At 39.5% G+C, this 14099-nt stretch overlaps 1 protein-coding gene across 2 annotated transcripts in view; it reads left to right on the top strand.

Annotated features, from left to right (window-relative positions):
• SLC10A7 (solute carrier family 10 member 7) overlaps positions 1-14099 on the top strand; it is a gene marked incomplete at both ends in the record, with an annotated part of 145295 nt that overhangs the window by 122073 nt on the left and 9123 nt on the right. For both annotated transcript variants that reach the window (XM_079534974.1, XM_079534973.1), the window contains 2 exons: positions 1958-2009; positions 3499-3572. In XM_079534974.1, the coding sequence (XP_079391100.1) occupies positions 1958-2009; positions 3499-3572 (126 nt within the window). The remainder of the gene's footprint in view (positions 1-1957; positions 2010-3498; positions 3573-14099) is intronic.

Genomic DNA, 14099 nt, shown 5'->3' with positions numbered 1-14099 from the left:
AAAATATCACATGAAACAATAATCGGTACTGTGCATAATACTTTACTCTGAGATGAGTGAAAGAAGCCATTCTAATGAGCTTTTTCAGAACGGACTAAATAGTTATTTGCGCAGGCACCTGAGAGTGTAAGAGTGGAGTTGTCAAGGGAAAAAGGATAGAGAAATCTCTATCTCTGCCTTAACATACAGAAAAACTGAGAAGTAATTTAGTTACTGCGATGACCACTTGAACAGAAGTTTCAAGCTTTCTTGAACAGTTGTGAAGTGGTTGCTTCCATTGCCTTTCTTAAAATTTCTTTTTGCAGAGTGCTTGGCATTTGTGCCGTGTGTAATTACGTACACGACCTGTGCTTTTAATTTCCAGTGTGTGCAACTGGAGTTACTTTGGACAAATATTAACTATAAGCCTTGAAGCTGCTGCGAAGATACTAGATGTCTGTTTTTTTCTAAAATATTTATGAAGCTGAAGAGTAAGGAATTCTGGAGCGAATATATGTATGTTGTAATCCAGATGAAATTTTCTGTACCTTCATTGGGTGTGTTGGCTGGATGTCTGTGTTGCTATACCACGGAGGGAAATTAGCACAAAGATTCTGAGATGAAACCATATTTATTATTCTGCTGATTAATGTTTTCATGTAGTTTTTATGTTAATATTCTAGCCACAGCAAACCATGCACAGGGGATAATTGGTAGCAGCACCTGCATATTGCAATACAGAATCATACGTGTTAAGGGATTTTTTTTCTGTGCATATTAAATTAATGTACTTAGTTGCAGGAAAACTGTAGTTCAGGAACAATGGATTGATTCTGTAGTTCATGAAGAAGTATTAAGTGCATGCTGAGGTGACATTTATATATCCTAGGAAATGTACGTAAGAGAATGGAAAATGTCACTGATAATAGCTAATATTCCTGCCACGCTGCCCAGTTATAATCTCAGGTCGCAATCGGATGCATTGTCTTGGCTTGCAGTACCCTCAGGGGCACATTAGCCTTATTGCACTCAAAGTTTCGCAAGGAAAAGGCAGAGAACTCGCCCTAGGTTCTGCTGAAAGTAAAAGCCCTCCCTCCATAGCGCACACAGGCCCCGAAAAGGTCTGTATAGGTCATAGGGCTTCTCCTCCAGCTCTGCAGGGAGTTCCTGCCCTCCGGTGCAGAGCTGGCCTCTGCAGCCCCAGCAGCTACTCGTGGCACAGCTGGGGAGCAGACTGCTTCCCTGAGCTCATTCCCGACATCGCCACAGATCGAGGGTGGGCTCTGCATGGCCCGGAACCCCTGCAGGTATCGTGTGAGCTGGCAGAGAGGAGATCTCCCCTCAGTGTGTGCAAAACAGCCACTCTTGCAAAGTTGACTGAGCTTGAATGAACAGCTGCTTTGTCTGATGTGCACTGCCCAGTTCAGGAATTAGCCTTTGTCTCACAGGGAATTAAACGTGTGTAATTATCTTCTGTTAATTATTATCATTCATCTGGAGAGTAATGTATCCAGTGTGTGAGAATACTTAATTGCAATTGTGCTTACACATTGTACTTTTTTCTGTTAAATAGAATGGGACTTCGTTTAAGTACTTGGCAACCAGAGCGCATCCAACAAATCTCATGTTGTTGACCCAATAAGCAAAAGTAGTGAAAACAGATGAGCAGCATGCAACAGTGAGCCTCCGTCATTAATTGTTTGAATAAATACTTGATTCAGACACTACCTCAAGAGGAACCCGTGTAGGCAGAACACTAGCGCTAGCTTCTCAGATGTGATGATGCCTGTTGTTGTTCCAGACATGGTTTTCCTAATCATCAGCTTTAAGGGTTGTCTGTCACTGGGTTTCTCTGGATTGCCTTGGTCCAGCCTGGCTTCTTGTGTAGGTACAAAAGGCAGGTACACAGCACTCCCAGAGATTTAACGGACATTTACTGCTGTGATGTAAGTCTAATTTGAACCTGTTTCTCTTTCAGTATTTTCTGTTCAGATGAGCTTCATGTTTTTGACTTTCCTCTTCTCTACAAGGTAATTGAGTGTCCGGAAACAGAAGCGTGTGTGATGGCTCTTGTTTTGAGCGATACAGAAATGTCTGAAGAGTGGATTTCTGAATAGGGGTGACCTCATTTTGTTATCTCATATTGTCCTTGCTGCTTTTTCTCTGTTAGGATTTCCTAAGCTAAGAGAACAGGACCTGAATTCAGTCCTTTCTTGTGTGTTAATTACAGAGTTGTTAAATCTCAATCAATCACTGCTATACCTCATCCACTGAAAAAAAATGGATTTGCACAGATGTCACTGAAGGTATAATTTGCCCTGCAGACATGCTGATGACATATGAGAGAGAGAACTCGGTTTGACTTCTTACATCTCAAGACACATTTGCTGGGCTGGCAGTCCCGTCTTCTTTGTACTTGTCAAATGTGTTACATTTATACGGAGATTCTTAACAGACAGTTGTCCTCAACTGACGTTTGGTAGAGATATTTTTCTTTGCTTTTGAAATATCGACTAGGAAGAAAAGCTGTACATTCACTTCTCAAAAATAGAACAGTCAGAATGGTGTTATCAAGGGGCTCAGTGATCCAAAGGCTTTACTTGAGCTAGTTAGAATGTCCGCCGTTGTCCTTTGGTGCTTTCTGGAGCATTTTCCTTAGCAGCACTCTGCTGAATGCAAAGGGCCATAATACGGCAGACAACAGACATACGCTTTATATTAATCACACAATATCTGTAAGGGAAAATCATAAAGAAAGGTGCCGTGCGTTACAGCTACTTAGATATTTTTTTTTTAGTGCCACGAGAAAGTTTATCTGTGACAAAGTCATACTGTGACCTTGGAAGGCAATTCTAAATAACTTCTGGATGGCTGTATCTGAGCTGGGGAAAAAAAAATCTGTCCCAGCAGAAATCTGTCCCTGAAATCTAAAATGTTTTAAGTTGTGACCAGCTTGGATGCTATGGTACATATTTAGAATCTCAGAAGATGATTCCAAATTCAGATGAAAGGTGTGAGCCAATCGTATACCTCTGCGTGTCATTTTTTCACCCTTCCTAAAATTTCTTACGATGCCTAAACCCTCAGACAGAGTTTTTCTCTGAAGTGGAAGAAAACTACGTATTCTAAGCAATGCTTATAGCGTGGAATCAATAAACTGTCTAAATTGAGTGTTTTATTGTCCTTACAGGCTAGGAAAAGAAGTCCTAGTTAATTCTCTTTCTTTACAGAGCTGAGCTGGCCACTGCTGTGGTATAGCATGTTTGCAAAAGTAGCCCCAGCTGGAATTAAGTTGTCCTATATACTGTGCATTCAGAACTCTTTCCCTTCACAAGAGATTATATCCATTAGAGAGTTAGCCACAACTGAGAAACAGTTCTGCTTTGTGAATTATTTCTGTCATTAGTACTGATCAAAAGGATGTGAATATGCATATGGATCCTCAAAGTAATGCGTTTGATCAATGACGTTTTAAGAATTTTTTTTCTAATAGAGGTTTTTAAAACTTCTTTTTCCTAGGGATGATTCTGGTTTCACCCCAGCAGACACAGTGGCTATCGTTTTCTGTTCCACACACAAATCTCTCACCCTGGGTAAGTCAGGAGATAAGCTTCTAAGCAAAACAGCAGTAATATTCGTGCCTTGCTTTCTTGAAGGAAAAAAGTTGTTGTTGATTACTGACTTCTCTGCTTAAAGGTTTTGTTTTTAGTGTGAAAAGTAATATTGTCTGTACGGTGTTAATAGTAGGATAATAGTTTTGTGCAGATATGATACATGCTTACTACAGGGCAGGAAACAGAGTTTTCTGAGATTTCAGTGGCTGTACGGTAAGACCTTCTCACTTCCAGAAAGTTGGACTTCTCTTTTCTTGTGCTGCTGTTCTGTTGCCAGTTTTGATAACATTTCAACTTTGTTTCAGAAAACATTCTAAGGTATATCTTCCCAGTCTCACAGTAAAGATCATTTACTTCAAAACTAGGATGCGTATATGAGAAATCAAAGCATGGAGTGCATTCAGAAATCACAAGTAGAGGATACCTGTCTTCTGTTTAACATGAGCAAAAAAAATAGGGATTTTCAGTGTGCAGTTTTTTTGTTTGTGACATTGTTTTAATTTTTAGAATTAATTTATCGAAAGTCGACTCAGATATTTGTCATTTAAAATCCCTTTGTGATGATAAGATGTTCTGGTGTAAATCAGAAAATACTGCTAAATTGGAGTCCCACTTAAAGCTTCCTGACACTGCTTCATCCATTACATTCAGCCAGTGAAATGGCTAGTACTTGAGTATTTTTGTACTGTTTTTGAAAATATAAAACATGTGAAGATGTGTATGCGACTGAGTTTTTTCAGGGTTCTGTCTTTCAAAGATAAATGAAGCTGATGTTAATACGAAAGAGAGGAGTTAAGCCTGGAGTAAGGAAAGAACAAGTTTGGACTTAGAGAGCTGATGTCTTCTCAGTTCAGTTTGATGTGACAAAAGTAAGCTCTGGATTCTTTGCTTCAGCCAGACTTGTGCTACAGACTGGTTAATAAGGGTCCTTGGCAGGCTGTGGGAGGTGAGTTTCTGGAAGACAAGAAAAAGGCAAATATAATGCTTCCTTTCAAAAGGGAAATGGGGAGGGGCTGAGGACTTACAGTGAGTTAAACTTCATAGAAAATTACTGAAATGTTTAAATAATTCTAACAGCCTAGGAGGAAACTAGAATATGAGTAGCAGCCCCATAGATTTTGTCAAGTGCATACCAGATCAAACAAAATAAATTTCCTTGGTGCTATGCATTGTAGAGTGGTAGAAAAAAGTCAAAAGGGTTGAGAATATTATGGCTTCTGACAGGATGGTATGGTCTTTGGGATTCAAACATGATGTGAACCAACTGAAAAGAGGCCGGAGGAGCATACCATAACTGATCCTAGGTCTCATAAACACGACCCTTCAGGAAGGTTGAAATAACCAAAATTCTTTAGAGATGACAACGGAAGTAAAGTAGTGGTCTTGAAATGTGTGAATGGTTGATGCCAAGTAGGAAAAAGAAGCTCCTCTTTCACAGTGGACTTAGAAAAGGAAAAAAGCTTCGTTACAGTGAAGAAGATTTAAGGTAACTGTCAAGGAAACCACTCTAATGTAAAAGCTTTTTAACCATGGGATATATTGCCTATTGATGTCTTGGAATCCCTTATCATTGTAGGCAAGCCTCAGTTGGGAATTAGATAAACTGGAGCTGATTCTGACTGAAAGCAGAAGATAAATGACATTTGAGGTTCTTTCCAGCCAAATGTCCTGTGAAACTGAAGCTTCAACTTGCAAATGAGACTGCAATGGGCAGGACAGTCATAATTGTACTTAGAGAAAACAACCCCACACCAAAGTCAGAACGCCCTGCTGTTCTGGCTGTTACATGGAGATGCATACGAACTTAGGACACAGCTGTGATAATACACAGGAGAAGTTGATTGTATTTGATAGCTCAAATGTGTAATTCCATCCTTTTCTTCCCGGTGAAAACAGTTATATATGCATTCTGTCAATACTGCTGCAGCTTGCCATGTCTCTAAGAGAATAACTGCAAATTGTTTTGTTAGTATTACTTAAGTGCTGAACAGAGCATGAGCCCTGGTAGTCTCTGAGAGCCCATCTCTGGTAAGGCCAAAGGCCCCGTCACTCTTCTGTGTACTTCGCACAGCATTCTCATGACGTAGGCCTGCATACTGTGCAGAAGCTGGCTGGCTTTGAGACCACTGGTATCCTAATTTGTTTGTTACTAGTACCAGGTCCTGGTAAGACAGAGCTGCTTAAATATGCATTTCTGTGTGAATAAAAAGGATCAGGTTCTATAAAGCTGTAATAAGATGAGGTATGGTTCTGTGCTGATGCTGTAAACTAGATTTGTTAACCAGAGCAACTAGCATTTTTTCCTTCACTGAAGGTGACAGCAGAGAGGATATAGTTTGTTCTTCAGGATCAGCAGTATCTGAGTGACAGTAAAATCTATAGCACAGGCTTGTCTGCCCTGATCTTAACAGAAACAAGATCAGACATAGCTTTTTGCTTTGCTGTTCTGTCACGTTCTCGGTGTCCAGAGGTGTTCATTATAGACCATTGAGTGAGGAAACTTCTGTTCTTCTGTGGCAGGAAGAGTTTTTTCCTCTCTGTTTCGTTACAGTACCTCAAAGTACAGCTGCATCTCAGGGTCTGGTTTCCCATCCATTGTGGAACTCTGCTTTGTTTGTCTTCGAGATTCCAGTGGTAGTGTATAAATGGCCCCCCAAGACTTGTTCTTTCACTTTGAAAGTGATTTCTCTCAGCTTGGCAGGTGAAGTTCCAGATAGGTATGTGTGGTCCCTTCCCTGGGGAGTTTCCAGTGGTACCAACAAAAGTGGGAGAAGAGCTGACAGCTTTAAAGCTTTAGAAGTGGTAATGGGAAAGGCATGAGAAGACTTTTATAAGTCACTTTCTCCCACACCATATTATGAAACGAGCAAATTCCCATGCAGCGCGTGCTCATGAGGCCAACTGCCACTTCTACTGTTGAATCCACGAGTAAGTGCTCGCTTTGCACAGAGATGAGTGCTGTTCCCATATGCTGGGTTTTATTTTGTAGACAGAACAGTTGACACACTTTTTTGTCTCAAGGATCAGAGTGCGTGGCATGTCTGTGTAAGGACAAATTATGCAGGGTAGGTGCCTTTGTGTTTCATAGTTAGAAGCACGAGATGATTTTTCTGAATAGAGGTGGGTGCTTTGGCAGGTTGTTTTTTTTTAATATTGTGCAATATGTGCAGAGAAAAAAGATGTCATGTAATGAGTGAAACAAGATATGAACTTAAAAGTAGTGAAGATAAACACAGTCCTCACAGTGCCCTCTGGCACATTCGCCCGCACTTTGTTCTCTTTCTCTCCTTCTCCCTGCTCACATATATGCACAGTACATGTGACTGCACGCATACGCAGACATTTGATGCATGGCTTTTATTAGTGCATTTGCCATTGATTGATTAGTACTTACTATTAGTACTTCTTCTATTGATTGATTGCAGATGAAGTGACTATTTGACCTTTAATTATGAGCCTTGCTATTGAAAATGACATTGAGCTATGGCTTCACATAATCCATCTGGAGAGCCCGACATAATGCCATTCCCTGGAGTTCATTCAGTAAGAAGAGAAGAGGCCTCAAGGAAGTGAAAAGCTATCAGTGAGGCTCATCTAAAAAATACTGCAGTTGTTGCTTGGACTTGCACAAAAGTTGCAACTGAGTACAGAACATTGTTTTTTTCACAATTAAGTGCTAGACAGAAGTTTCAACTCCAAAATTAAGAACTGAAATTGTCAATAAATATTTTTGTTTAATACTTCCATTTACTCTGTAAAATTGTTTTATGAGCAGGATGTGTAATGCTGCTACATTTTCAGGCAACCACAAGTGTAAATGTCAGTGTGGTACATATGATGAACAACAGATTGTTGTTGTTGTTGTTGTTATTAAGTATCCCTTAAAATGAAACTGGGGTATTGGTTGTGATGCGTAGAGCATTTTTCCCTCATCTGTATTTTTCAATATACCAGTTCTTTCGTCGTGGAATTTTTAAAGTAAAGCAGTCAAAGTTTCTAGAGTACCTAATGCTTCCAGGAAATAATAGAATTAATTTTGGAAATAGAAGGTAAAGCCTTGACTTTACTTGGCATGTTTTAATTTCAATCAAATTTGCTTTTGAAGTACTCAGCTTATTTCTCCGGGAGTGAAGCATTGATAGTCTATCCCTGAACAACTCTTAATGGCACTGTGTGGTGCACAAGTTGATTCACAGGCAGTTCAATTGCCTATAAGCAGCAGCCAATTACTACCAGCATGAAATTCAGTGGAGATTATAGGCATTCTGTAAAAGGACAGTGAGATGATGATATCAGATGCGTTGCCTTATGTGAATATTCAAACCAAACTCCGTGATATTCTTGAAACGGATTGGCTTTTATCTGCTCTTGGCTGAGAGTTGTCCTCTATTCATGCAGGGTACCAAGTGTGGCTAGCTTTAAGTATAGGAATAATTCAAGAGAGATCTACAGAATACTACTGATTAAGTGCTCTCGGGAAGTTTTCAAGAGTAAGACTTGTGATGCTGTCTTTTTGACTTCAATTATTTTTGAGTGTTGAACAAGAGGCATTTCTACTGGTAGCCTACCATAATTCTTTGTGTTGTTAGGGCATGTTTGCTTACCTGTGCCAGATTTTTTACCCAGGTATCGAATAGAGTGTTGTAAATGAAAATGGTCTGCCTACGGATCTGCTTGTAATTGGTGGGATGCTGACCCCTGGAGATGAAGGGATGTCAATGGGGGGAATATTGGTGGAAAGAGTGAGTGCTTTGTGGAGGCCGTGTTTGGGCCAGTACGTACCCTTCACTTTTGCCAGAGAATTAGAAACAGGAGGGCCCTGTTGATCCCAAACTTACTCCTGAGATCTCGGGAGATTTGGTGATTGCTAGAAGCTCCCACAGTTTTCGGTACTGCAGCTCCTTGGGCCAAACTGAAAAGTTGTTCTCGTCTCTGAGATATATGAAATCAGAACGGTATAAATGTTTTCTACTAGCACACACACTGTCTAATCCACCTGAGGTGGGATGTCATTTTCATGTGCAAGCATTTCCCTAATACAAAGCCCACCACTCAATTGAAGAGTCTCTCCATGACAAGTCAAACTGACAGTTCTGAGCAGCATGTGGTTGCTCGGACAGTCTGCATCAGAGCAGCTCTTGTGCATTCCCTTGCTGCTTGTGTGCGCAGCTGGGCAAGTATGTGCTGCTTGTCTCCTTCATTCCAGGGCGTCCCAAAGCTACGCTTTCAGGAAGAAAATGCCAAGCAAGCCAACGTTAATGTCAGAAATGGTTTAGTCCGATGACTTCTAGTGGCTTTTGGACACAGAGTAACTGATTCTGTTCCTCTTTTTTTCACCAGACTTGCAATATAGCATGTTTAATATTTTGCAGTTTACTCGATTTTTCTCTGAGATTTCAGAAGGGGAAATACTGGCTAAAATTAGGGAATCTCCTTTCTGTTCTGACCTGAAATGTATGTTTCTTTGATGAGACTTCAGATGTGGCTAGAAATTCTGCGCTGGCTCCCAGGCTTCCTTTTCATCTGTATACTCTGCCAGTAGTAGGTTTTTTATTAATATTTAGAAAGTTTGCCTCCAGCAGTACTAAAATGTGCATCAGAGGACAACAGTTGTTTACTGTGTTTGAACTGCAGAATCTCACCCAGGAGATCTCATTCACTTGAAGTTTACATCTCTCAATCTTGACTTACAGAAAAAGATCGATGAATAACAATTGTCATTTCAGAGTTGCACCTCTCCAATTATTTATTTGCTTATGTGTCTTCCCAGATGTGCACGTAATTGGATCAGACACTAAAAACCAGATAGCAGGTTTTTAATGACAGCGTACTTCGTACCTCTTTATAATAATAATAAAAAAAAATAGAAGCACATACCCATCTGTAAAATGATAATGACACTGGAGCCCTCTCAACCCTCCCTCCCCACCAAAAACAGTTAATTTATCTACTTTTAAAAACTACATTATACCATGCTGACAGCTGACAGGTTACCCCTGGGAAGATCCACGTTTGGACATGACTCAAGATATTTTTTTTTTTTTTTTTTTTTTTTTTACCTCAAGCTGGCAGAGGCTACAAGTGTCACCCATACTAAAACTGCCAAGTATTGAAGCTGATGTTGAGTCTCCCTGAGAGACTTGCATCTCCATTTGCTACTCTGTGTACCTGGCAGCCAGTCTGAGCTGTTGACTTTAGACATTTAGGAATCGGTGGGTGCGAAGATCTATTTAAAAAAAAAAAAAAAAAAAGTCACAACAACAGAAGCGAAACTTAGGAATTTTACATTCTTAGTATGGTATAGTCTTGGGAATCTAGAAGAGAGGTCATCCTCTGAAAACTGCTTTGACCACTGCAGGGACACAACCCTAACTGCTGCCATTTTACGATGAGAAATAGTATCCCTCAGTATTTCTAGGTACTGTGCTGTCTTCTCCAGAAGTCTTCTGCGATGTCTGGAACATCAAATCTTTTCTGGTCTCATGTCACAGCATCTCTTTTTGGCTACAGAAATCAAGTAAAGAGAAAATTGAAGGAAAAATCATGCTAGTATTCCTAAGAAATAATATTCTCTGTATTGAAAGAAATGCTCGCTTTTACAGTTTATAATGAATTTGTGGCATGGTATTTTTCTTTGCATCAAGGCTGCTGGAGAAAAAGACTTAATAAAAAAAAAAAAAAAAACTAGTTAGAAGATAGTTTGGAGTGTAATCCTTTCCTTCTTATGTTGACAAAAATAATAGCAGTGGCTATAAAACACCACTCACTTGAAGAAGGAAACTGAGAGCAATTAATCAGGGATATTTTATAGGTCTGAATGGAGTTGTAGCAGTGGCAATAATAGTTTTTTTTAAAATATGTGAACAAAATCCATGTAATCAGAGCTTCAGTGCTCAGATGGAAATTAGCCTCAGCTGTCAAACTCTGTCCAGAAACTGTTTCGTTAGTGAATCTAACATGTTTAAACTTCAAAAGCTATTGATCAGAAGAATTGTAGAGAAAAGAAGGAACTCCTTAAATTCTGTTTATTTAAACTTTGTACCTTAGGTATTTTCGGTGAATTGCAAGGAAAATTTTACCCTGTGCCTTGTATATGTGTATATGAAGAGTGAATTGAAATTGAAGTAATGAAAAGCACTGAAGAGCTAGGATCAGCTTACAACATTGAAGTGACTGCACTGTGGTCCCAAATTAAAGATAAGACACATCTAAAGTATGACTTATGATGGTTCAATTCCTTCTTGTGTTCCCTGCTAACTAATGATTACTACCGTGCTGTCAGGTGGGTGGAGATGTTTTGGAGCCTGAGGATCTAGTCTGCTGTTGTTGGTGTTAAATGTTTCATTGTAAGCAGCTGGTAAGATTGCCTATGTTGTTCATTAAACATCACTTCCAATCTGAACACATGTTGAAACCCCAGAAATAGACAAACTCTCTTCTATCCTTTACATTTATTTACTTAAAAGCTTAACGGGATCAAAATGTGCTGTTCCCTGCTAACCGTACTTACATATAACTCAAGTTGCTGCTGTATGATGAGTGTAGTGATCCACTTCACTGACGACTAATAATTAATAAGAGCATTCAAGGCATGCCGGATTTTCTTTTTTTTTTTTTTTTATTCTTTTCTAGCTTTGAGAAAAGAAATACCTGATTCCATATTTTTTCTCCTTTATCTGAGTGTTAGATTGGCCCAGTCTCCTACATCATAGCATGATTGTCAGTGAAATTCTTGCGTCCTAGCACAGTGGTATGGGTTGCACTGTGTGACCACAGCACTCTGATTCAGTACAGAGCCTTCCCAGTAATTCTAGTCCTCCAGAAGAAGTGAATCATGTAGCGTAGTGCGATGACCTGTTGAATATTTTGGTAATACATTTCTTTCGCAGGGAGGAGGGTAAAGGTGAAAGTGTTTGAAGATTAGGGTCTGTGCACACCTTCAACTGAACTGGGTCCACTCATGTTGCAATTTTCCTTTGCAGCCATTCCAGACTCCTTTAATCTCACCAGTCCCTTGTAAAAGCTCCTAAACAGATGTTTGTTTTTACCTCTTCATGAGTCTGGCTGTTTGTTTTGTTTTCTGTTTGTTTTTGCTCCCCATTACACTCCTTGCTGAGCTGAAATATGAAGATGTGCAGATAAAGATAACTCTTTTTTTTCCCCTGATAATATTTTAAGTACAGCTCTGTGTAGAGCACACATAGTTGTGCATAGAAAGGCAAGGGGAGCATGGTCTCAAATACTACTTCCATTGCAGGTTCTTCATACTCAGATACTGGGTGTCATATTACCTGCTGGCAGTTGTGGTTGTGCTGAGAGATGGTGTCCTTATCCCTTCCAGCACAAGTTAGTTTTCTGTGAGAGTGTTAGATTGGATCATCCAAGTGTAATTTACCAAAAGTGCTGCACACCATTGTGCAGACCTGTCTCACCGTAGTGGATTTGGAGTCTGACTTTGGTATGGTTATTTCCTTCTAGACAAAAGAGTAGTGAATGTCATGTATTATTTCCTTAGTCTCGATCCTTCTGCAGAGTACAGAATGCTAAGCTCTACAACCTCTTGGTGAGGGCTAAGAGCAAAAAAGCAATCCTAGAGTTGCAGGTGGAGTTGTGCCGGAAAATAATGACCGGACTGTCCTCTGAAGAAGTCTTCACCTGTGGAAGAGTTTGGCCACCTGTTTTAGGTTCATCTTCCATTAATTTACTCTCCCTCCAACTTAATGTGATTTTCTATTACATTGGTTCGTTCTTCAGCTAAAATGGCTACACTTGAGAGTGAGCAAGTATTTGTATGGTTATTGGAATTCAGATGTCATTCACCTATTTCCACACCTGAAAGAAGCTCGTTTTAGGGGAAGAGCATTAAACTTGAGTTCAGTGCATGTTGTGGAAAAGCTGGGGTTAAGTAAATATAATCCCTAAGTAGTTATTTTGTCAGAAACATCTTCTCCTATTTTGATATCAGCATGTAATAGCAGAATCTCAGCAAGCCCAGTGAACTTGTACTCCTGTCTAGCCTTCGCTGAGGACAGGCACAGCGTGTAAACCTCTGTCTCCTCAAAACTAACCATTGCAATGTGATTTGCCTGGAAAAAAAAGAAGGGAAATCCACAAGGAAGTTGGCTGATGAGAGATTAATGGTATATATTGCCATTCTGGTATCTTTGTGCTTGCTGTGTTCTGGTAGCCATGTGCATGAACAACCTCTTTATAATCCTGCTCCCTGATCTCACCACGCAGTCCCGTTATGCAGTTACTGGGCCACATGTGATGCTATTCTGAAACTATGTACTAAAATTTCAGGTGCTCATTTGTCGCTGTCTTTGCAAGACTAAGCTTAGAAAATCCCTGCTTTGGTACTTGAAGAGAGCTTAAATGCACTATGTGCTTCTCTTTGAAGGCTTTTTCTCGATTAAAAAAAAAAAAAAAAAAAAAAAAGGATATTACTTGGCCTGGAGATGCTCCCTTCATATCAACTCCTGAAAAGGTTTTCAGAAAGATATCATAGCACAGACTGTGTCAGAGAAGCTGCCATTATACAGCTGATCACTTTGTGTATTGCAATTGAACGTTATGGCAATTGAGAATTCTGAAATGGGTAGAAAAGAGAATTGTAAATCTAAAGATTAAGAATTTTCTTCTAAGTACTTCCACTATCTCTCTATAACAGTTGTTTGATGCTCTGATTTCTTGTGCTTCCATAGCCTTGGCGGTGACCTCTTTGTTTGGCACCAAACCTCTTTTCCTAAGAAGAAACGCTGGAGTGTTTTGTGATTTGCAATGCGCTTCAGTAATGTAAGCAATAAAGTTTTAGGAAAAATTGTTTGTTGTGAGGACGTTTAAGAGAAAAAATACATACAGTGAAGTTTGTAAGTAGAGCGTGTAGCAATAATTCTGCTCTGGGTGTGAGAGATAATGGCCTACGCTTCGGTGGTAATAAAAATGTTCTATTAAGTTCTCTGAACCCATTGCAATGAGATAGAAAACAACAAATGATGAAACACTGCTTTTGAGGGGAGCTTTCACATTCAGTGAGCATAAAATAAATGTATTAATACAGAAAAAAAAACTGATTTTCAGTACTTATTGTTTTATCACTTCCATCATGGGTATGCGATAAAAGAAAACTCTTACTTGCTTGTTGGAAGAAGAAAGCTCTTACTTGAAGTTCTTACTTGGCAGATGTCAGTTGAAAGCTCTGCTATGGAATATGCTGCAATGTCAAACTCTGTTGGGTAATTTTAGACAAATGTGTCATGTGTGACATGGAAATATGGCATGCTGTACATTAGTGATTTCCCAAGTGTTTGAATCAGGTAGTAATGTGCTGAGAAAGTGCTCTTTATCTTTCCACACTGTGTACTTGTATAGCAGCAGGGAAAGGCTTTTGGTAGAAATTACTTTAGTCAGAAAAAGAATCCATTTACAATATGTGCCTCCTAACATCTTTCAGACAATGCATTGTATTAAAGAGGCATTTTTTGATTAATGTTTTATAAACATTTT

This window comes from Tetrao urogallus (genome assembly GCF_951394365.1).
Source record: "Tetrao urogallus genome assembly, chromosome: 4".
Classification (NCBI taxonomy): Eukaryota; Metazoa; Chordata; class Aves; order Galliformes; family Phasianidae; genus Tetrao; species Tetrao urogallus.
The sequence above is the reverse complement of the archived record's forward strand: the minus strand, read 5'-3'. Positions and strand labels throughout refer to the sequence as shown.